The sequence below is a fragment of the Punica granatum genome, chromosome 2, assembly GCF_007655135.1.
Source record: "Punica granatum isolate Tunisia-2019 chromosome 2, ASM765513v2, whole genome shotgun sequence".
NCBI lineage: Eukaryota > Viridiplantae > Streptophyta > Magnoliopsida > Myrtales > Lythraceae > Punica > Punica granatum.
Genome location: NC_045128.1, coordinates 7,155,811 through 7,180,681, shown reverse-complemented (window position 1 = coordinate 7,180,681; position 24,871 = coordinate 7,155,811). Strand labels below are relative to the sequence as shown.

The following is a 24,871-nucleotide window of genomic DNA, read 5'->3' as shown; positions in this document are numbered from 1 at the left end:
CCGGTGATGTTTGGAAGGTGCTTCTATGGCGTTTGAAGCTGAATTCAAGAAAGAGGAATTGATGAATCTGCATCTACCATTCGAAGTTACTTTTCATGTATCTTGAGTGAATTTTTTTGAAAGCGTATTTTGTGAATTTTGATAGATCTCATAATTGAAACAAGATGATATATATATGATCAATTGCTGCCTCTTGTTCCATCTCTTTTACTGGGACCATGGATTTATTATCTGTATGTATCCTGTCTATCTTATGTTTTATAGGACCGGGAAAACAAAGATATTAATCGATTGAAACATCCTTGCATCTTTTAGCTTTGATTAATTAGAATTCATCTACCTAAATTCGTAATTAATACTTTTGGATGACGAGTGGAATCGATTTTCCAAAATGATAGAACTCTGAAGTGTTTTGTCAGTGAAAATTAGACTAATTTTTCTTACGCCGGAAAAAATAAATGAAAAAGGTTGTGTCACTGGTCGCTTCCATGATATTTTTACACAATAATAGTTGTGAATCGTCATCAAAGCAAAAGATTTATCAAAATTAAAAAACAACGAAATTTCTTGAACTTTTATCAAGTAAGCGTTTAATATTAGCAATTGATACAAGCAATTTCTGACACAACTATCCAATTTTGACGTGTTTATCAACAGCTTATTAAAATATTTTTTAAAATTTATCAATTGCGTCGTATATACCATAATAGGGAAAATAAAATTCACAATTATTCACAATTAATTTTTGAATTTCTCAGAAATTTAATGCTAACTGGAAAGGTCCTAAATGGATACAAATCTTTTTGGGTAGATCCTTGGACTACTTGAGAGGAGAAATGAAGGAACCTGCAAAACATGAGAAGAAAAAAGGATGAAACTTTTCACTTTGTTTCATATTTCGGGCATGCTTGCCAGGTTACAATACCTACGTCATTATCAAGATCATATATATATAATTTGGCTGTTTTCGGAATACACTGGGAGAGTACGATTTGAATTCCATATTTTCGCAACTGTGATTCGTTTTCGTTTATCTTTTACTATATTTTTAATAAATTCATTTTACTTATGATATCCTATATTCGACTTTCGATGAATAAATGAACGAAAACAATAAGTAATTTCACATTACTATTTCGTCCTATTAGACAAATAACTTCTTAACCATAAAGTAAATAATAAAATTATAAAGTAATACAATAATAAATATGTTACTTAACGCGAAAGTAAATAATAATATTAATAAATAATATATTAATATATACTTTTACTTGACGGTAAAGTAAATAATATCAATATGCATGTTTATTTTTCTATAAGTTTTACAACAAATTAATTTTCATGAATTTCATTATAAAATTGATTGATAGCATACTCGATCAAGCGGGTGATTTTTTTCGCATACTACATACCCCATCCTACCATTCCGGGATAAATGTTCGGATCTATTATGACATAGTCTTTTGGGGTTTTGGGGTAGCAGGGTACATACGGATTCTATACTACCAATACTTACATTTTTTCTATCTATTTTACTGAAAAAAAATAATAAATTTTAATTGATTTTGTCACATTTACTTAATTGAAAGTGAAGTAACGTATTACTAAATGTGATTTTTGTTAGGTATTAGTAAGTATATCATATAGCCTATAATCTTATTATGAAATCGGGAGAAATTATGTATATTTTTCGGGTCGTCCCATAATTACATATGAACGTCTGGGCTCAGATCTTCTCAATTCTCTCAGATATAGTAAGCCGGGCCCACTTAGCTAGAAGCCCAAGATGGGTCTTACGAACAATCTTCTGTTGGCCCAATAAGAAGAGTTTTCAGTATTCCCAAATCCAATATATGATTAAGAACAATGCTCTTCATTGTTATCCGACCCCAAATATCTGACTCTTATCGAGCAGTTTGGATGGTTTAGATCAATTTCGAGCTTACAAGTTCAATTTATTTAGTTTTTGAAAGAGTTCCCAGTTCCGGAAATGGGTTCAGTATAGCGAACACTTTATCACGACTCAGTAACATGAGATCGAGAATGGGATGTCCATGTTCAAGTTTGCTATGCATCTTAGATATTCCCCCCCGTTCCAAAATTAATAGAAATTTACTCATGGCAAGAACATCATCAGTCCAGCACTAATTATACATGATCGACAAAAGGTGCGAAATCTCAACAAATAAAGCAGGACCGTGTTATTTGGATATGGGTATGAATATACCTACTTTTAGTTTCTGTTCATTTGTACGGAGTTCGCAAACCTTCCACCATTTGACATTTGACTGAATTCGTGATCAAAACAATGGATGATATATATTCGATTATCGTCCGTGCTTCCATAGCTTATATTGGAAGATAAATGTTTAATCCATATAAGTTATACATATATATGTCATCTTATCAAGGAAAAATAACTTCGAATGAGAAAATATTCATTAAATATTATTTATTCACTTTAAATGAGTAAGAATCAATCAAAATACTTATAAGCGTATCAAGAGAGGGAATAACACAGTGGTGCACCTCTCGTCTGGTAACCAAGAGGTCTCAGGTTCGATACCCAGTTGGACTACCCGTGCCCCTTTATTAGATATTTAGAATTTCTATTTCAATATACTACACTCATAGGCTTTCCTTGTAATCGAAAAAAAAATACTTATAAGCGGAAATCTGTGAACCTATTATACGGCATTTCAAATATTTTTAATGAGTGTTAAGCCTCCAAGTGGATGAATAATACTCACCTAATATATTTGCTCACTTCGAATACAAACTCGAAAGTCCACAAACAGCTTTGCATTCGTGTTATGTAAACCAATGAAAGAATACCATTTAATAATTTACTATAACCACACAAGTTACATGGTCATAATTGAATCAATTGAATGTGTTTTTGACAAAAGGAGACCAAAATTTGTTCGAGTATTCAGTTTTGTACTTCTTCTAAGCCATGGTGCACTCCGTGGGAAGGCCCTGCGGGAAACGCTTTGAATCGGCGCAATAATTGTAGATCATGTAGTTCTTCTGCACCCACCGAAGCCTCTCTTGACGAGTGGTGTCGAGCTCCTCGGAGAGCCATGGATTGTTAGATGTAGAGCCACTTGTTCCAGAGGTTGACGAGCAGGAAGATGTAGATGTAGCGGAGGACCAGACACAAGCATTGGCGTCGTTGAAGTTCCGGTATGAAGCCGTGAACGGAGCGTTGGACCAGTCTGTCTTGATGAGGCCGCCCCTCGTGGCCCAGTCATCGGCGTTCCACAGGCTCGAGTATATTCTCATCGGCTGGCTCTTTGGGAATGGGACACCCATCGACTCGGCATTCTTGAATTCTCTGATTGGAGTACCATCGACTGAGAATCTGTTCATAATATCGATGAACAAACAGGTCAACCTTAAATGTCCATATATATAAGTTGAATACACATTGCATAGTCGGTGAAGGAAGTTCTTTTCGACTTACATGATGCGCTGCGGGTTCCATAGGATGGAGTAGGTGTGGAAGTCGGCGGTCGGATCGAACCAGAGATAAAACTGCTGCTCCTTGTTTCCTTTTCCCTGGCTGAACACATTTGTGTGAAGGATGTACGGGTCACCACTCAGATTCCCCAAGAACTCGAAATCTATTTCGTCCCATGTCGAACCCTTCGAGGACAGCTGCAGAGGAACACGGAAAAAACCTCAGTAACAGTTGTAAACATTTATATGGTACAGTTTAAATTGCATCAAAACCAATATAAACAATTTAATTGCACTCAGCAGGGGGAGTACTTACATAGTATGCGGTGACGGTGCCGGCGGAGTTTCCAGGGACGAGCTTGAGCTGCATATCAATCTTCCCGAAGAGGTACTCGTTCTTGGACTGGAACCCGGAGCCAGAGGACTTGTCCAGGGACAGAGTCAACAGCTCCCCATTGTTGAGGATCTTAGCCCGGCCGTCTCCCCACGTAATGTCGAATTTATCGTTGAAGTTCCCGGCACTGGTGTATACCAGGAAGCCCACCACCACAAGGGAGATGAAGAGCTTAGAAGCAGAGGAAGAAGCCATGAATACAATCACTGACTTGTTTTGCTGTTATAGTAAGGAATAAGGATTGAACTTGGTTTGATGTTTGATGGTTTTTGGGGAGGTTGAGGTTTGATATTTTATAGTGTTGTGGTGAAGACTGATCATTTGGGGTGTTTATGGGTATGGATTGGTGAGGAAATGGTGAGGAAGCTGATCAGATCTCATCGAAGACGCCGAGAGCCGACTCCGCTGTGGACAGTTGTCAATGGCATTGATGTTAGCATATTTTTTTTAATCTTTTTTTTTTTGTGTGTGGTAAGTCGTTTTGACCTTTTGTTTTTATATTATTTTATTAATTTAATTGAAGAAATTTATAAAGACAGTCTCCAATGTCGATTTTGTCAGGGGGAGGGAAAGGGAGGACGCGGTTGGGCACTTTTTTTTTTCCCCTTAAAGGTAAGTGTCGGCTAATAAATATTAACTGAACCTTATCCACTGCATTAGGGGTGATCGGTTCCGAGTAACTTGTATTTTTCACGATACTCGGACCCTATTCTGTAAGGGACAAGTTCTAAGATTTTGAAATCGGACCTTATCCTATTAAATCATGGAACCGGAACCTGTATTATATCACAGGTTCCGGGTACTCTGTTGGAATCTGTAAATTTTTTTCTCTCGTTAAATAAAATCGAAAATACCACATACATAATCAGTAATAACGTCAAATAGAATATCAACAAAATTTAGATGAATCCACAAAAAAAAAATATGTCTCATCAATCCATCGAAAAAATTAAACATTTATAATAGGATCCCACACAACAAAGTGCATCTGTTATGATTCATTAGAGGAAATGGTAACTTTACTCTTTCTCTTTTTTTTTTTAAATAAATAACCGGTTTCCGAGTACCTTGTAGACAGAAATCGGAACCGATTTTTACCGGTTCCTAATTTTAATACTCGGAACCTACCTTATTTTCAATACGAGCTACTCGAATCCTACCATAACTGGTAGATTCCGATCAGTTCCAGGTATACCTGGTACCCGTGCACACCCCTGCACTGCATCAGTCAATGATAGAGTGTAAAAGTTATAGTAACATCAATTGTAAAAGAGACTACTCGATGGTGAATCACCTAATTGATGATATATATACATTAGAATAATGAGACGGTCTCACATCTGTATGTGTATCAGTCAACGATTGATTTAGTTCACCATTGATTCAATGAATTGAGCTTCTAAAGTGACTCCTCGATCTGTTCACCTCCGACGAAACAAATACTGATGAGGATGCGAGGAAAGAAATAGTGCGAGGAAGAGTTGGTGGGGTAGGTCAAGTTACGATGGTGAAGCAAATGGCCAGCTGTGTTCATCCAAAACAACAAAACACGTAAAATCTAATGATCAAGCACATCCAGTGGGTAACATAATAATCCCACTCCGAGTAATGAAAACCGTGCGTTAGTGTTAAAATGTGGCTGTTCTTAAACACAGCTGGATATTATCATGTTTTTATCAAATCAAGTGGCCCTTTTCCATCAATTCCACTAACCAAAACATTTATAAATATTAAAATAATAAATTATTGCATAATAATATGATGATTCATAGCCACCCTGCTGACCCTTTGACGACCTTTCCTTCCACCCGCCCATCCCAACAACTCACTACCTCATTCATCAAAAAAAAAAAAAAAATACGTCCATTGATTCTACCTTTAGATCACAACAACCAATCCCTCATATGAAAACTTGCAATGATCGATCTCCGAAACTTCACAATAGCAATTTAAAAGCACCTACTAATGATAATGTGGATGCGATGACGATGGAGGTTTATTTGAGGATCTTCATTTGCTCAGTTGCTGTGGTCGATTTACATTTGAGTATTAAAAATGATGATTCCCCTCAAACTCCCTCTCCAAATGACACTATCTATACTTTTTTTTTTATAGAGTACAAAGAAAGTTTGACATATATCTGTGCCTAAAATCTAACTGTATCGATGATAATTTCACGCCTATATATTTTCTAAGAGTATCTTGACAGTGACATGTATATTTTCTTTTGATGTAATTAATGACACGCAATACAACTTAGCAAGCATGTTCATAATATGTATTAAGTTGATAAGTGTAAAATTCTACTGGACCTATAAGCTCTTCAACCAAAAAACTCGAGCTAATAGGTTGTGGAACCAAATCTCTTATAGACCCGTGGATTTCTCTTTAATTTTTCCGTGTGAAACAATCACTTTTAACATTCCCTCACGTGACACCGTTTGGTCTTTCTCATCTTTTACCTACATGTACCACGTGAATACTTAAACACTCGCTCTCAACAACTTATCTCGAGTCAGGATCTTATCTCTTCTGGACTCGAGCCTTAATTAACTCGAGGTGGGCTTCCTCTTCCACACACGGGCGAGGGGGGTCAAGCCAACTACGATCCGGGCTTCTACTTTTGGACTCGGACTTCACTAGTCACGAGTTCCACACTCAAGACTGGCGCGGTGTGAGTATCCACATGGATGTGCGGAAGCCCAATCGACTCTGATACCATGTAAAATTCAACTTAGCCTATAAGTGATTGGGCTCATCTTCAATCCAAAAGCTCAAGCTAATAGGTTGTGGCACACAATCTCTTATAAACCTGTGGATTTCTCTTTAATTTTTTTTCGCGTGTGACAATCACTTTCAACATATTGGTATCAGAGCTTGGAGCTGAATAGGATCTTGAGATGTCAACTGTGGGATTCGAGGTTGAGAAGGTCGATGGATCGAGCGGCAACGGATGATGGCAATCGAGTTGAAGGGAGTGCTAGAAGGAAAAGCCTTGGTAGTCTTGACCCAGACGGCTTTGGAAAAGGTGGAGCTTGGGAGAAAGCTCCGAATACTCAACTTGGGTAGAGGATTTTCAGTAAGGAGGATTTGAATGGAGGCCAAATCTCTGCGGAATCGCGCGCATGCAAAAGGTAGGCAGAGTCAGTAGATGAGACTGCAATATGTTTCGGGCTTGAGGAGTTTTGTGGCCTCATGAACTGTTGAAGTCGAGAATTCGACTTTAAAGAAAAGGTTCAGCTTTAGAGGGTGTGTCACACGAAAGCTGAGGAAGCCTGGCACCTCGATGAAGTCCAAGGGTGGTTTGGACTAGAGCTGAATGTTCGAGCTGGATGAGGTGGAGCCCGGTGAGGCTATGACAAAGTAAGTGAATGGAGACTAACCATTGCAGTGCTTTGCTGAATGCAAGGCAATGTGGAGATTTGTTGGAGAATGTCTTGCATTAAGTTCGGATTGTGGAAACTCGAAGACCCACAACAAGGAAGAAATCAGGTGAAAATATTGTTTCTTATATTTTCGAGATTTCTTGTAACCTCATAAGTGGAAATATTCTATAAAATATTATAGGAGACATATTACGATACTTCTGAAGATATTATGATATATACTATTGTATGTCTATATATAGGGTCTTGTATGAGTTGTAAAAGTTGCATTAGTGTTGCGAAACCCTAGGCCCTTGGGGCTAATGAGAGAGAATATGGAATCACGGGGTCAGTGATGGTGTGATCTTATCGAGAAATTCTATAGGTTATCTTCTTGAAATCTCAGTGCAGAGTGAGAGGATGGAGAGAATTGAGAGATCGAATTAGACTCTTATTGGGATTGTGTTTTGTAATGGGAACTGAAATTGAGAGATATTTCTGTGGGCTGTAATCTCTTGTTTATTTATCTAGTAGATTCATGCTCTATCTATGGATGTTTTCCCATTAAGATTTTTACCATGTATATCCGGTGTTTGATCTTATTTTTTCTATTATCTCTAATATTCCATTGTGAGGCTAATTTATCACTTTTAGATATTTTCATTGGGTGTTACAGATTCAAGTGGACGAGTAATACTCACCAAATATTTGCTCACTTCCAATACATGATTCGAAAGTCCACAAACAACTTCGTATTATGTAAACCAATGAAAGAATACCATTTAATAATTTACTATAATTACACAAATTACAGTCATAATTGATCAATTGAATGTGTTTTGGACAAAAGCAGACCAAAATTTGTTCGAGTGTTCTGTTTTGTACTTCTTCTAAGCCATGGTGCACTCCGGGGGAAGGCCCTGCGGGAAACGCTTTGAATCGGCGCAATAATTGTAGATCATGTAGTTCTTCTGCACCCACCGAAGCCTCTCTTGACGAGTGGTGTCGAGCTCCTCGGAGAGCCATGGATTGTTAGATGTAGAGCCACTTGTTCCAGAGGTTGACGAGCAGGAAGATGTAGATGTAGCGGAGGACCAGACACAAGCATTGGCGTCGTTGAAGTTCCGGTATGAAGCCGTGAACGGAGCGTTGGACCAGTCTGTCTTGATGAGGCCACCCCTCGTAGCCCAGTCATCGGCATTCCACAGGCTCGAGTATATTCTCATCGGCTGGCTCTTTGGGAATGGGACACCCATCGACTCGGCATTCTTGAATTCTCTGATTGGAGTACCATCGACTGAGAATCTGTTCATAATATCGATGAACAAACAGGTCAACCTTAAATGTCCATATATATAAGTTGAATACACGTTGCATAGTCGGTGAAGGAAGTTCTTTTCGACTTACATGATGCGCTGCGGGTTCCATAGGATGGAGTAGGTGTGGAAGTCGGCGGTCGGATCGAACCAGAGATAAAACTGCTGCTCCTTGTTTCCTTTTCCCTGGCTGAACACATTTGTGTGAAGGATGTACGGGTCACCACTCAGATTCCCCAAGAACTCGAAATCTATTTCGTCCCATGTCGAACCCTTCGAGGACAGCTGCAGAGGAACACGGAAAAACCTCAGTAACAGTTGTAAACATTTATATGGTACAGTTTAAATTGCATCAAAACCAATATAAACAATTTAATTGCACTCAGCAGGGGGAGTACTTACATAGTATGCGGTGACGGTGCCGGCGGAGTTTCCAGGGACGAGCTTGAGCTGCATATCAATCTTCCCGAAGAGGTACTCGTTCTTGGACTGGAACCCGGAGCCAGAGGACTTGTCCAGGGACAGAGTCAACAGCTCCCCATTGTTGAGGATCTTAGCCCGGCCGTCTCCCCACGTAATGTCGAATTTATCGTTGAAGTTCCCGGCACTGGTGTATACCAGGAAGCCCACCACCACAAGGGAGATGAAGAGCTTAGAAGCAGAGGAAGAAGCCATGAATACAATCACTGACTTGTTTTGCTGTTATAGTAAGGAATAAGGATTGAACTTGGTTTGATGTTTGATGGTTTTTGGGGAGGTTGAGGTTTGATATTTTATAGTGTTGTGGTGAAGACTGATCATTTGGGGAGTTTATGGGTATGGATTGGTGAGGAAATGGTGAGGAAGCTGATCAGATCTCATCGAAGACGCCGAGAGCCGACTCCGCTGTGGACAGTTGTCAATGGCATTGACGTTAGCATATTTTTTTTAATCTTTTTTTTTTTTTGGTGTGTGGTAAGTCGTTTTGACCTTTTGTTTTTATATTAGTTTATTAATTTAATTGAAGAAATTTATAAAGACAGTCTCCAATGTCGATTTCGTCAAGGGGGAGGGAAAGGGAGGACGCGGTTGGGCACCTTCCCCCCACCCCACCATACGGTAAGGTAAGAGTCGGTGCACCGCCCTAAAGCAAAGCACAAAGCTTAGGCTACTAAATATTAACTTAACCTTATCCACTGCATCAGTCAATGACATAGTGTAAAAGTCATCGTATCATCAATTGTAAAAGAGACTGCTCGATGATGAATCGCCTAATTGATGATAGCTATACCGGAATAATGAGACGGTCTCACATCTGCATGTGTATCAATCAATGATTGATTCGGTTCACCATTGATTCAGTGAATTGAGCTCATACAGTAACTCCTCGAACTATCCGAATAGTCACCTCAAACGAAACAAATACTGATGAGGATACGAGGAAAGGAATAGTTCGAGGAAGAGTTGTTACGACGATGAAGCAAATGGCCAGCTGTGTTCATCCAAAACAACAAAACACGTAAAATCTAATGATCAAGCACATCCAGTGGGTAACATAATAATCTCACTCCGAGTAATGAAAACCGTGTGTTAGTGTTAAAATGGGGCCTTTCTTAAGCGCAGCTGGATATTATTATGTTTCTATCAAATCAAGCGGAAGGCCCTTTTCCATCAATTCCATTAACCAAAACATTTATAAATATTAAAATAATAAATTATTGAGAATAATATGATGATTCATAGCCACCTGCTGACCCTTTGACGACCTTTCCTTCCACCCCCACTATCCCAACAACTCACTACGTCATTCATCAAAAAAACAAATAAATACGTCCATCTAATTCAACCTTCATATCACAACAACCAATCTCTCATCTGAAAACTTGCAATGATCGATCTCCGAAACTTCACAATAGGGATTTAAAAGCACCTACTAATGATAATGTGGATGCGATGACGATGGAGGGTTGTTCTGAATATCTCGGAGTTGTCATCACAAGATCAAGAACTTTTAAGTTTGGAGTTCTTCGGGGAGCTCTTGGGGATTTGAGGGTCTTCATTTGCTCAGCTTCTGTGGTCGATTTTCATTTGAGTATTAAAAATGATAATTCCCCTCAAACTCCCCCTCCAAATGACACTCTTTTATACTTTGTTTATAGAGTACAAAGAAAGTTTGACATGTATCTGCATGCCTATAAAATAATAAATTGACTATTATTTGCTGTTATTGACACTTACCACCTACCTAAAATCTAAGTGTATTGAATGATAATTTCACGCCTATATATTTTCTAAGAGTATCTTGACAGTGACACATATTTTTCTTTTGATGTGATTAATGACACGTATTACAACTTAGCGAGCATGTTAATAATATGTGCTAAGTTGATAAGTTTCAACGTTTTCTAGCGTAAGAAAATTATGTTTGCTTATTTCATCTGTTCATCACTGGAATTCAATTCACCATCCAATAAGAGTTCAATTTTACGGGAATTAAAGAATTGATAACATGAACTATTGAACGAGATGTCCGAAAATTGCTTTTGACATATAAATTCAAATTCCATGAGCGGGGTAGGGAATTGGAACATAGGAAAATTGATCCATTCTAATTAACCTTTTGTTATTCAATCTAAACTAGCTGCTGTAAGGATATTTCAATCATTTAGCACAAACTGTTTTTTTCAAAGAAATACATCAAATATCGGTTGTCATCACGTTCAGCATGCCGTTAGGTCATTGTTAATTCTAACAGGATGTGCTGATGTGGCACTTGATGGTGACGCGTGGCGCATGAATATTAGTTAAGTAGGGCCTGAATTTTGGAAAAAAAATTCAGAAATTATATATGTAAAAAAAAAAACTACGCCAAAAACAAAGGAAGATGAGGGGAGGGGGCCGGCGATGGGGCGTCGCCGGTTCCCTCAATTCCAATTAGCAACCTTGAGTTGGGGGGAAGGGGGCGTGTAGTGGGATGCCCGCCGGCAAGGTCCCCACCACCGGCCCCCTCCTCTCCTTTCACTTTTACAAAGGCTTTTTTGTTTTTTGTTTTTTCTTTCCTTTTAGATTTCGGGTTATGAGGACCTTGGTTGAGGTTACTGCCTTCCCAATCGAGGTCACCAGCGACTACTATGGTTGTCGGCAACTCTGATTTAGGGTGGTGGAGGCCCCCACCGTCGGCCTCCTCTTCTTCTTCCTTTTTTTTTCATGTTCAAATTTTTTTTCAAATTTTTTCGTAATAATTTTTAATAACTATATAATCATGCGCTACGTGTCAATTTTAAGAGCCACACAAGAATAGAATTGATGGAGAATCTAATAACATGCTAAATGTGATGACGAATCGATAGTTGGTATATTTCTTTGTCAAAGAAAAGTTTGGGCTAGCGATAGTTGGACATGCTTGATCATTATATTTTGCATGTTTCATTGTTCTCGATGAACGCAGGCCCTTTGCTTGATAGTTTTTCATATCAAACCCAAACCTCGTAACTTTGCCTAACCTCGCAATTCTTCCTCGCACTATTTCTTTCATCGCATCCTCATCAGTATTTGTTTCGTCGGAGGTGGCTATGCCAATAGTTCTAGGAGTTATTTTATGACTGAATCCACTGAAGTGAAAACGTCTCATCATTCTAATGTAGTCATCATCAATTGGGTTAGTCACCATCGATTAGTCTTTTTTCACAATCGATGATACGACAACTTTTACACGAATACCAGCCACCAATTGACTGATCGTAGTGCATCAGGTTCATGTAATAATATCTCGTAACAGTAGCAACCGAAGCTGTCTGCTTTGTTTTATGGCGATGCACCACCGACTCTGTACCTTTCCATATGCAAAAAAAAGTGCCAAACCGCGTCCTCCCTTTCCCTCCCTCCCTCCTGGCAAGAATTAGATACTGTCTTCTTCTTCCTCACCCGGTAAAGGCCGAAGCTTCGGGTTGATAATTTCTTCTTTATAAATTTCTTCAATAACTCAAATTTAAAAAAAAAAACACAACACAACACAAAAAAAGTCAAAAAACATATGTTGCCATCGACAACTGTCCACAGCTGATGAGATCAGCTTCCTCACCATTTCCTCACCAATCCATACCTAATGATCAGTCTTCACCACAGCACTATAAATATCAAACCTAAACCTCCCCAGAAACATATCAAACATCAAACCAAATTCAATCCTTACTACAGCAGCAGAAACAAATCATCAGTGATTGTATTCATGGCTTCTTCCTCTTCCTCTAAGTTCTTCATCTCCCTTGTGGTGGCGGGCTTCCTCGTATCCGCCTATGCCGGGAACTTGAACGATAACTTCGACATTACGTGGGGAGATGGCCGGGCTAAGATACTCAACAACGGGGAGCTGTTGACTCTGTCCCTGGACAAGGCCTCTGGCTCTGGGTTCCAGTCCAAGAACGAGTACCTGTTCGGGAAGATCGATATGCAGCTCAAGCTCGTCCCGGGAAACTCTGCTGGCACCGTCACCGCGTACTATGTAAGTTGTCCCCTACTGAGTGCAATTTTATTCTTTATATTGGTTTTGATTCAGTTTAACTGTACCGAATTTATCAACTGTTACTAATGTTTAGCCTTTTCCTATTTGGCGTTCCTCTACAGCTATCCTCGAAAGGTTCAACATGGGACGAAATAGATTTCGAGTTCTTAGGGAATCTGAGTGGTGATCCGTACATCCTTCACACAAATGTGTTCAGCCAGGGAAAAGGAAACAAGGAGCAGCAGTTTTATCTCTGGTTCGACCCGACCTCCGACTTCCACACCTACTCCATCCTATGGAACCCGCAGCGCATCATGTAAGTCAAAAAGAACTTCCTTCGCAAACTACGCAATGTGTATTCAACTTATATATATGGACTTAAGGTTGACCTGTTTGTCTATTGATATTATGAACAGATTCTCGGTCGATGGTACTCCAATCAGAGAATTCAAGAACGCCGAGTCGATGGGTGTCCCATTCCCAAAGAGCCAGCCGATGAGAATATACTCGAGCCTGTGGAACGCTGATGACTGGGCCACGAGGGGTGGCCTCATCAAGACAGACTGGTCCAATGCACCGTTCACGGCTTCATACCGGAACTTCAATGCCGACAAGTCTTGTGTCTGGTCCTCTTCAGCTTCAGCCTCTTCTTGCGCTTCCAGCTCAGGAACAAGTAGCAGCACTGAAAATCCATGGCTGTCCGAAGAGCTTGACACCAGTAATCAGGAGAGGCTAAAGTGGGTGCAGAAGAATTACATGATCTACAATTACTGCAGCGATTTGAAGCGGTTCCCTCAAGGCCTTCCCCCGGAGTGCAATATGGCTTAACGTAAGGAAAGACCCGAACAGTAGAACAGAGACATACATAGGCTCAATAGCTATTCAGTTCAATTCTTTTATTCATTCATATCCGATGTAATTTTCGCAATCTATAGTACTCATTTTGTGCTCATGGACCGGTCCCCTCCTTTGCTTTCTCTTTCTAATTTCCGGAAGAATGGTAATATTTGGTGTGGTATCATTATATAGACAAGTTTAGACGCAAAGAGAATTAAAATGGATTAATGGGAAGCTCAAATCGCAAAGAGGCTAAATCGATATGAAAATACATGATCGGCCCTTTCCCTTCAAACATAACTTAAAGAAATAGTTCATGACTAATCCCAAGATATCACTATTGCCTCAATTACTTTCTAGCTTGGATAAGCATAGTAATTGATGCGACAGAAAGAGGTGACAAATCGGTATCTCGAGAAAAATAGGTTTGGACGACCCTATTTTGAGGAAAGCGGTCACCGAAGAAAACTCACAGTCTAAAAGACGAAATTTTGGCCGAATTCCTTCGTTTAGGGCCTCAAACGGGCATTTTTATGTTATTTGGGTGTTTTTACAATTTTAGGTAAATTTATTTCTTTTTGTGCAATTTATGTTTTTTAAACCCTATTTAAGCTTTGTAAGCCCTATAGTTAACAGAGCTTTCGTGCTCTTTACCCAATTTCGGAGTCGAATCGAGTTTGATGCATATTTTCTGGTATTCGTAAAATCAACATGTGGTAGAAGGTCGTAGTTCCGGTATTCGTGCGCGAATCAACGGGTCTGTGACAGGTTCTTTGTATGTACGCTGTGTTAGGAATGCTCGTTTTCCGATTATCCCACGGATCTGCAGCGACTTGCCTCATCTATATATGCTGAACTTTTCCCCTTGGATCGTATCCTGAATAGTAGCAGCTTGCTTCTCAGATCTTCGAAGTGAATCCCATTGTAATCGCATTTATTAAGGAAAAACACAGATTGGCTTTTTCATTTGTAATTCCAGAGGAATTAGGAAACATATGAATTTCAAGCGATTTCAATTTAAATAATTATTTAATAATTAGTTATTTATATTAACTAACAATTATTAAAATTATATTAATAAGTTTAATTAATAAATATAAGAAAAATTAATAAGTTTAAATTAAGAGTGATATCCCATTAAATAACCTTACCCACTAAATACATTATTTAGTTTTAACTTGGGCGGATAGCGGGAATCGAACCCGCGTCTTCTCCTTGGCAAAGAGACGAATCAATTAAAACGAGCTTCCCAAACATCCATTTTCCTTAGGAAATAAGCACTTTCCCATAACTATGTTCATCCCCATCTACGAAGGTAACAAAAACAATGGGTGCAGGGGAACAAAACTGGAAAATGCTAGTAATAAGCTAGTCGACAAGCAGATGGGCTATTAAAATATATATATATATATATGAGATGATAGGATGCACGAAAACGAAAACGAGTGGCATCAGAGGCAGCTTTAAGCCGAAATGCAGAATTTGCTTGCTTATGAAACCTATCCACCCCAGAAGATGAATAGGTTGCTTTTCTAGTGCTCATGGTTCATGACCAATGTATTCAAATGAATAGAACAAATTTCATTAACAAGATGATGATTGTTACACACATACTCATAATTGAATCAATCGAATGGAGATGACCCAGTAAATTCACAGAAAGAACTAAAAAATGAAACGTATCCGTCCAAGTACTCTGTTTCCATCATCTTCAAGCCATGTTGCACTCAGCGGGAACGCCTTTAGGGAACCGCTTTGAATCTTTGCAGTAATCATAGATCATGTAGTTCTTTTTCACCCACGTAAGCCTTCTTCGCTTAGTCGTGTCGAGATCTTCAGAGAGCTAGGCATTACCAGTGCCACTTGTTCTCGAGGTAGAAGAGCAAGAAGAGCTCGAAGTTGAAGAGGACCAGATGCGGACATTGTTATCATTGAAATTCCGGTATGAAGCAGTGAAAGGAGCATTGGACCAGTTAGTCTTGATGACGCCACCTCTCGTGGCCCAGTCATCTGCATTCCATAGGCTCGAGTATATTCTCATTGGCTGGTCTCTCGGGTATGGGACTCCCTTCGACTCGGCGTTCTTAAACTCTCTGATCGGAGTCCCATCGACGGAGAATCTGTTGACACATCGATAAACAAACGAGTTAGTTTTAGGCTGATTTAATCTACTGGAGATGCATAGTCTGTGGCAAGTTCTTTTAACTTACAGGATGCGCAGCGGGTTCCAGAGGATGGAGTAAGTGTGGAAGTCGGTGGTCGGGTCGAACCAGAGATAGAACTGTTGCTCCCTGTTTCCTTTTCCTTGGCTGAAGACATTGGTGTGGAGGATGTGCGGGTCCCCACTCAAATTCCCCAAGAACTTGAAATCTATCTCGTCCCAGTTGGACCCTTGCGAGGATAGCTGCAACAAAACATGAAAAATGAAAAGGCTAAAGATTAGTAAGTGTCAAGATTGTTAGACAAACTATAAAGAATTTGGCTTCGCTTAGGCGACTACTTACATAGTATGCGGTGGCGGTGCCAGCAGAGTTTCCTGGGACGAGCTTGAGCTGCATATTGATCTTCCCGAACATGTACTCGTTCTTGGATTGGAACCCGGAGCCAGAGGCCTTGTCCAGGGACAGAGTCAACAGATTCCCGTTGTTGAGTATCTTAGCCCCGCCATCTCCTCACGTAATGTCGACCTTTTTGTGGAAGTTCCCGGCACAGGCGGATACGAGGAATGCCACCGCAAGAGGGATGATAAGCTTGGAAAAGGAAGAAGAGGAAGAAGTCATGAATACAATGATTGGGGCAACAAAGTGTGTTTTTCTTTCAGGTGGTTTGAGTTTGATGTTTTCGGGGCGGTTGAGGTTTGGCATTTATAGTGTGCTTTGAGTTAGTGGTGAAGTCGTGGGAACGGTGAGGAAATGCCCAGGAAATATCAGAGCGTAGGAAGAGAGTCAACTCAGATGTGGACAGTTGGCTTCAATATTATAATATATGATTTATTATTGTTCATCTTTGTATTAGAATTTCTTTTAATAAGGAATACATTATTTAGATGGTGAAACTTGAAAGTGGAAACAATTCTCTCTCTTTCTCTTTTTTAATATATATGAAAAAAAAAGTCAAAATCGAATTCTTACGTTGTCACATCATAAAAAATATAAAACGGAAATCTCTCACGTTGCCACGTCACCGCCTATAAATTAATGAAATCTTTTATATTCTTTATCATGAAAATATTCTCATATAAAAATTATTCTAATTGAATATATTCATAATATATTCTTATTTAATTATATAATAGAAGATATAAATAATATCCATATATAGCCCATTGGAATATACAAGGTATAATTCAATCAAGTGTTATAATATATAAATAAATATGATGCCATTTACTTTATAATATAATAGATGCCGCCTATATTTATATACATTATAATATATTCTCGAGAAATCTTAGATATGCATATTATATATTAAATTAACAGGAGGGCTTCTTCCATCGTATGGGTTGGGCAGGTACAACGGGGTCAATATGGAGGGTTACGGTTGGGTCACAAAACAACAGGGTCAATTATTTTGAACGTTGATTTGATTGAACAAATTTAGAGTTTGTAATTGACTTCGATACCGATCTTCTCCTTGCTAGATATAACACTAATGCTTCTTTGGTATGATAAGATTACTACGGTTTTGGAATGATAAGTCATTTATTTGCTTATTGGGTTTAATTCAAAAGCAACAATATTATAAGTCTTTTCTCTATTTTTTTTAATTCTTTCTGAACATTGATTTCATTGAACAAATTTAGAAACTGTAATTGACTTCGAAACAAATCTTCTTCTGATAGGATGTAACTTTAATGCCTCTTTATTCTAATGAGATGATTGCGATTTTTGAATGGTGAGTTGTTTATCTTGCTTATCAGGCTTAAAATCGAAATTGACTCTTTCTTGCTCACTTTATGTTGTTCATGGTCTCTTTTGGTTGTAATTACGAGATCTAGTTGTAAATGCAATGACTTTCTTAGAATTTAGATGTAAATACACAACCAGAAGTCTCTCTTCCTTACTCTTTCATAATTATTTTTCCCCTATACACAAATGAATCATGAGGTACGGTACAAAGTTAATGTGTTATTTCCCCTTCCAATCTTTACATAATTCGCTTTTTAATGTCACATGTAACACTTATTATTGATTTTTAATCTTTTTTTGTTACCATTAATTACGTATCATTACCTATAATCTTTTTAATCATATATATTTAGCTTCCCTGCCCTTTATCTCTTACGAGGGTAATTGCTTGCTATGGGCTTTTTATAGTAGTCAGGACGCCACATCATCATTAACCATAAGGAAATTTTATATATTTATTAAGGAATATAATTAGGCGAATTGGAATATATATGATGGAATGTATTTCCAAATAGAGGTATATTAGTATTGTGAAAGTGAAATATAAATTGGAATATATAATGAAATATAAGCCATCGTTTATACTAAAAAAAATTCTATAGTCTTTTATAAAAAAAAATATTAATATATATGTTGTTCTAATTTGAAAATATTTATATTATTTTCTTATGTAATTATATAGTAGAATATATAGATTATATTCACATATAATCTAATGGAATATACAGTAACCGAATATATACATTATACAATTGTCAAGAATATACAGTAGGATATATATTCCACAAAATCTTGATATATATCACCATATAGTAGGATATTACTTTTATGAATATATATGTATATATAGGGGAAGCAAAAGGGATAGTAGAACCGAACATATATTTATCTCTATATATAATTCTAAACCTCCTTTTCCCCTTCTCCAAGTTTCTCTTTTATTTGATTGAATTTCGATTTGTTGAATAATTTTTTTAACAAATTCAAAATTTGATTGTTTCGATATTGATGGTTTTGATAGGATCTCTATTACAGTTTCATTATGGGAATCGTTTCAATAAATGTAAGACTTTTCTAATTTACACAACCTGAATATGTCCTTTTCTATTTTTATTTCATAATTTATTTAAAATGTTTTCTTCGTGAACTTCATCTTCACTAACTTTATATATTTATTCTTATTCTTTGGTTAAATTTTGATTTGTAGAATAAACTTTTTAATGCAAATTTCATACTAATTATTTCAATATTGATTGTTTTATGAAACCTTTATTCTAGTTTTACTATGGTGTTGCTTTAGTAATAGAAGATCCTTCAATATTTATAATTCAATGGAGATATTTCTTTCATCAACTTTGAGTTCGATAGTTTTATTTATTTAGTTATTTTTAGAAATTCTGATTTGAGAAATCGTAACAATGATTAGTATTGATTTTTACTTTCAATAATCAATTTCATTTATAAGTATATATTTTGAGTTTCACCACCCATTATTCGATACATGATCCAATATACGGTAATTCTATCATATGAAATTTGTTTGAACTTTTCACTTATTTAACTTTTATAGGATAATTATTTTTACATCGTTAATATTGAGAAAAGATACTTATTATATTTTTACTTTAAGTATTTTGTATATGTATATTTATTAGTATCTAATATTTTATATAGGCATTTTTACTTTATAAGAATTACAACTTAATATATATTTTTTAAATCCATTATCATATATCGTTTTACATGCACGTTTTACATATTATAATAATAAAAATACTAAATAATTTATATGTATAATTTAAATACATATATATAAAGATTCAATTTTACGTTATTTAATAATACAAACAAATTTTGATATTTCAAGATTTTTATTTTCAAGTTTCTTAGTAATTATCCGAGCAACGTGTGAGTTTTCATCTAGTTAAAATAATTCACAATGCAGATGAACTCCAGCTTGGGATAGACAAAAGGGGCAGGTATAGCAGTCGCCCTCCCTAAAATTTTCACGCTTTAAAAAATTTTACATATAATTCTTAAAATTTTAATGAAATTTCTTATATTCGCCTCATAATTTGGAAAAACTATTTTGCTATTCGCCCTCAGGGAACTCGCCCACCCTAAGTTCAAATCCTAGTCCGCCCCTAACCTAGTAATGGATGTTCTCACATCCAATAATCTTGAGCCACCCCGAATGGTACGATCTTAGGATCTTGTTATTTTTCTTTAGAAAAGAGGCTGGTGAATGTAGATGGATTAGGGGATCAAGGAGAAGAAAGAGTACACAGAAAAAACCCCACGCATGCATGGATGAAAATTGTATCAAAAGAGGGTGTAGCGTAGTAGTGTACGCCATTGCATGTTGACCTAGAGGTCGCATGTTCGATATCTAGTGGAACTACCTGTGTCTCTTTATTAGTTATTTAAGATTTCTCTTTCATTGTATTAGGTATTGGGCCTCCTTGTCGAGGAGGAGGGGCGTTGTTTTAATCTCTTCAATTAATTATTTTGGAGAAAAATATATATCTGTTAATTTTTTACAATCTCCATGTTTTGAAGTGAAGTGACATTAGGATCTCTGAGTTTTAGTACTCAGGACTTTATCTTCCTATGAGCTTATTATTTTCACGACAATCATTGAGTAGATTGTAGGTTAATCCCTTGCACTGTTGCGAACTAGTTAAGAATGCCATTGTTGCTAAGAAGATCGAATTAGTACAGTGAGATTCGTCCTCAATTTAAGAAAGGGGTTATTATCGCAATTGACAACTAATGCGCCTATATTTCCTCTTTCCCCGTCTCATAATAGGCTTGTAACCAGAGAAAAAAGAGAACCATTATCTTGCATGATCGAGGATGAGAAGACACATATGGGACTAATCAATAGGAAACATATGATGTCCTTCGAAATATCGTACCCAATAAGCTTAGGTATTACACAATTATCATCTGAACTAAGGGAAACCGCGTTGTGCATCGTGTTATTTAATTAGGAATGGTTTGCTAATGCTTGATAGTGGGATTTATTTTGAAAGATATTTTATTATTCATAATCTAAATTTTAGTTCATTGTAAGGAGAATTATTGATAGGAAGCTGACCTCCCACGACCTCCTTTCCAGCTTCCAAGTTGTCCCGCACCTCTTCGACCACAACACCCATCACTTAATCCTTCAGCATCTTTTCTAATACCTCAGGCATCCGATTCAGCTGCTGAATTTCCGACTGCAATGGCATCGATGGCTTCTTCTGTCGATAAGCTCCGTGTTCTCCTCCTCCTCAATTACAGTCAGCTCTCTTGTGGTTGCTGCTTGTGCTGGGAACTTTCACGATAAGGTTTACATTACGTGGGGAGACAAGCAGGGCTAAGATACTCAACAATGGGGAGCTGTTGACTCTGTCCTTGGACAAGGCCTCTGGCTCTGGTTTTCAGACCAAGAATGAGTGCATGTTCGGACGATCAATATGCTGCTCAAGCTTTGTCCTTGGAAACTCCACCGGCACCGTTACCGCGTACTATGTAAGTAACCTGAAAGTGCTGCAGTCAAACTTTTTGTATGGGTTTGATATAAAGCAACTGTTCCTATCAATCTTGACACTGTCACTAATGTTTAGCCTTAGTTTTTTCCGTGTTCCTATGCAGCTATGCTCAAAAGGTTCCGATTGGGACGAAATAGATTTCAAGTTCTTGGGAAATCAGAGTGGTGACCCGTGCATCTTCCACTCAAATGTGTTCAGCCAACGGAAAGGAAACAGGGCCAGCAGTTTTGTGTGTGGTTCGATCCGACCGCCAACTTTCATACTTACTCCATCCTCTAGATGGATTTTGTGCAGGTAATAACCAAATTCATTTGTGCAGGTAATAACCAATCCCAGAAAGATTTTCTATCGATCCATTTTTGAAGGTAACATCAAAAGATTGTCAAAGCTTCTCCGTTGATTTTTAAGACAAATTCTAGGCATTTCATACTTCCGGTGCTGAATTGCTCGATCCTGTTGTTGTAAATGCAAATATGGGTATGTTCAGCTAGTACTACTGTAGAGTCAATACAATATTGTAATCAACGTCTGTTATGGCAAGGCAGGCTTTGACTGGAGATTCGAGTTTGAACATAACTTTCAGGAAAATCCAACAACGAAGCTGTGAAGACATTCACAAAACTGTCGAATTTTCCCGACAAGGGTGCCTTCCAGAAACCTTGCAAGTGAATTTGAAAGAATCTTTCGATGATTGATCATTACCTTTGCACACTTCCAGAAACCTCACAAATGAATTTTCCTGACAAGGGTATGAAGACATTCGCACCCTCTCAGAAACTCTATTGGTGATTGATTATTACCAGCACAAATGAATTTGATAGAAACTTTTGGGTGATTGAATATTGGACGTGGGGCTTTTCCTCGAGGAAGACGACGAACAGGGGTGTGGGTTGATATGCTTTTGGGTTCATAAGTCCTTTTTTCTTTTCTTTTTTTAATCAGATCAATTTTGAGTCGCGTAATCGGATTGGATATAATTGGATTGGTTTATGAAACAGAGTGACATGGCATCCACCTTGTGATGACTGGTATTCTTTTATGGTTTGTAGTGCCATGTCAGCAAAATAAAGAATGTTATGTCCTATTTTGAAAGGAGGAGATGTCATTATTTTTTTTTATAAATTACAGATATATCATCGGAATCAACCCTAGATAATAAATGGTTTCGCTCCATATAGATTATCAAATAAGCTAATATAATAAACCAAAAAATTGACAAAAATTTTTTCAGAGCCACAGCATTGCTCGAATTCAAATAATAAAGAGCTTGAATGCGGTCCGTATCATCTTTTTGGAAATCCCTCTTCACAGCCCCATAACCTAGAAATGCATACATGATTGCGTGCTAGTCCAGGGTGTGGGCAAGCCCTAGGATGACAAGCTCCACGGCTCGTCCGCATCTAAGTGGATATTTCCGTTATGCGGGCCGAATAAGGTGTAGGCCATGATCTTTCCCCTTCCATCAAAGGGTGAGCCATCCCCGTCATCTCCCCGGTAAACCCTATGTTAATGTTTGCCACCTCACTCTCTCCCACCTCAAGCAACTAGATCGGAGAGACTGCCACCCACCGCTGGAATGCCCGGGCAAGGTTACCAGGAGGCCGGCCACATCAACCGATGAGATGGTGTTTGTGAAAGCGTACTTCAGCAGCCTCTTAGTCCACGTATCACGGATCTTATTACCTAGGAAAGCATATAACATGCAGAAGTTTCCTGGTAACGACTCGTTGTGGATGCCTTTCTCTGGTTTCTAGATGATATCTGGCACTCCGCACCGAGGGGTGATCATCCTATCCATGGTGTCTGAGTCCAGCTTCCCAGTGGGTTCCGGGTGGTTTCTCTCTTGGAAGTCCTGACAGCGGACTCGAGCAATGATTCATTGGCGCTATGCCGATGATCATCTGAACATTCCATGTATCCAAAAGTCTAGAGGTAACGTTTCACCTCGTCGAGGGACATGAAAAAGATTGTTTGGTGGATATCGGTCTTGCGGAATGAACCAAGGGAGGATGAACTACAAGAAACATAAGGGAAGCAACTACTAGTAGGAGAGAAATTTGAAGAGCCATTGCTTAGTGCGTTTGGTGTGTAATATAATTAATGTCCTTTTGTTTTCTTTGGTGAAGTTCATAAATTTGTCTGCTAGGACTATAATTTATAAGCAAAAGCTAAGCCCTATATTACTATATATGAGATAAACTTCCGTGCAGAGGCTCCTTAAAAAGGGAGTGTTTACGTAGGCTTATCAAAATATGTCATGTCGCAGGTGATTATCGGTGACGAAATAATAAAAAATTTGTTATTTAACAATACACTTATTATTTTAAAAATATTAAAATACTTACTAATAATAAGAAATTTGTTATTTTGTAAAAAAAAACTTATTATTTTGAATACAACAAGATTCTTGTTAAATAACGAACTATCTTGGTAAATAATAACAAATTTATTTTTTCGAAGCCTTCATAAAACCCAAAGGAGCCTCCACACCGTAGCAGCACCCTCCTATATATATGCAAGAGAATTAAATATTCGGAAGTTCAGAATTATTCAGGCAATTATATATCTTATCTCATATTACACTAAATTGGGGTCTATCGGTTATATATGGAAATTAGATTATATTTTTCGGTGGTGGAAATTAGATTATATATTTAATATCAAAGTTAGATACTATTTCCTAACACTAAATCCCGGAAATAGATTAATTTCTTATTCGGTGATATTTGAAGGGCTACCATGTCTCGTTATTGTATTGTTTGATTTATTTTTTAATTGAACTTGGGCCTGGCCCCCAAATTCACCCATGTATTTTTTAAAAAAAGAGTACGCATTTTATCTCAATAATTCCCGTGGATACGCTACGACTTACATAAATCACATGTTTGGACCGGCCATGTACACATTTATAGGAATTAACATACCATAGGTATCCTGAATTGCCATACACCGTCCCAATCGATGGTCGGTGGGCCGGAGGCGTGGGCAACAATTTGAACTGCCCATCGAAGGGCGCTCTATCCCCATGCTCCCCCCCGGTAAAACCCAATGTTAATGGCTGGACCCGCAGCGCATTGTGTAAGTGCAAAGAACTTGTCACAAACCTTGGATTCCCCATATACGTGTTTTTTGGCTTAGAACTAACTCATTTGCTTGTCGACATGTCAATAGATTCTCCATAGATGGGACTCCAATCGGAGAGTTCAAGAACGCTGGGTCGATGGGGGTCCCGTTCCCAAAAGACCAGCCGATGAGAATATACTCCAGCCTGTGGAATGCAGACGACTGGGCCGTGAGAGGCTGTCTCATCAAGACAGACTCGTCCAATACTCCTTTCACGGCTTCATAGGGTAAGCACTTTTCGAAATGATGGAAAAAGAAAAAGAGGAAAAAAAAGGAGTGGCATTAGAGAGATTACTTTAGGCTTTGTTGATTTACTACATGATGATTTATTGAAAACGATCGAAGCTGCGGCATTTATTTCACTCAAGATTGGGTCTCTCTACCGGGTGTTATGCCCGTGGCTTCTGGAGGTATCCACGTTTGGCATATGCCTGCTTTGACCGA

The 24,871-nt window shown here is 38.0% G+C and overlaps 3 protein-coding genes and 2 pseudogenes across 3 annotated transcripts; 2 read left to right on the top strand and 3 right to left on the bottom strand.

Annotated features, from left to right (window-relative positions):
• Positions 1-2,732: 2,732 nt before the first annotated feature.
• Positions 2,733-4,136, bottom strand: LOC116193503 (probable xyloglucan endotransglucosylase/hydrolase protein 23). The gene is made up of 3 exons (XM_031522228.1): positions 3,779-4,136; positions 3,467-3,660; positions 2,733-3,364 (listed from the first exon to the last, which is right to left on the bottom strand). The coding sequence occupies exons 1-3, from the start codon at positions 4,049-4,051 to the stop codon at positions 2,950-2,952; spliced, it is 882 nt and encodes a 293-aa protein (XP_031378088.1). The 5' UTR covers positions 4,052-4,136; the 3' UTR covers positions 2,733-2,949.
• A 3,811-nt stretch (positions 4,137-7,947) lies between these two features.
• On the bottom strand, positions 7,948-9,296 carry LOC116193463 (probable xyloglucan endotransglucosylase/hydrolase protein 23). The gene is made up of 3 exons (XM_031522170.1): positions 8,940-9,296; positions 8,629-8,822; positions 7,948-8,526 (listed from the first exon to the last, which is right to left on the bottom strand). Exons 1-3 carry the CDS (start codon positions 9,210-9,212, stop codon positions 8,112-8,114), a joined length of 882 nt encoding a protein of 293 aa, XP_031378030.1. The 5' UTR covers positions 9,213-9,296; the 3' UTR covers positions 7,948-8,111.
• A 3,369-nt stretch (positions 9,297-12,665) lies between these two features.
• LOC116198171 (probable xyloglucan endotransglucosylase/hydrolase protein 23) lies at positions 12,666-13,969 on the top strand. The gene is made up of 3 exons (XM_031528520.1): positions 12,666-13,017; positions 13,140-13,333; positions 13,434-13,969. The coding sequence occupies exons 1-3, from the start codon at positions 12,745-12,747 to the stop codon at positions 13,843-13,845; spliced, it is 879 nt and encodes a 292-aa protein (XP_031384380.1). The 5' UTR covers positions 12,666-12,744; the 3' UTR covers positions 13,846-13,969.
• A 1,443-nt stretch (positions 13,970-15,412) lies between these two features.
• LOC116195063 lies at positions 15,413-16,685 on the bottom strand (annotated as a pseudogene).
• Positions 16,686-21,003: 4,318 nt separating this feature from the next.
• LOC116195064 lies at positions 21,004-24,653 on the top strand (annotated as a pseudogene).
• The last annotated feature ends 218 nt before the right edge of the window (positions 24,654-24,871 follow it).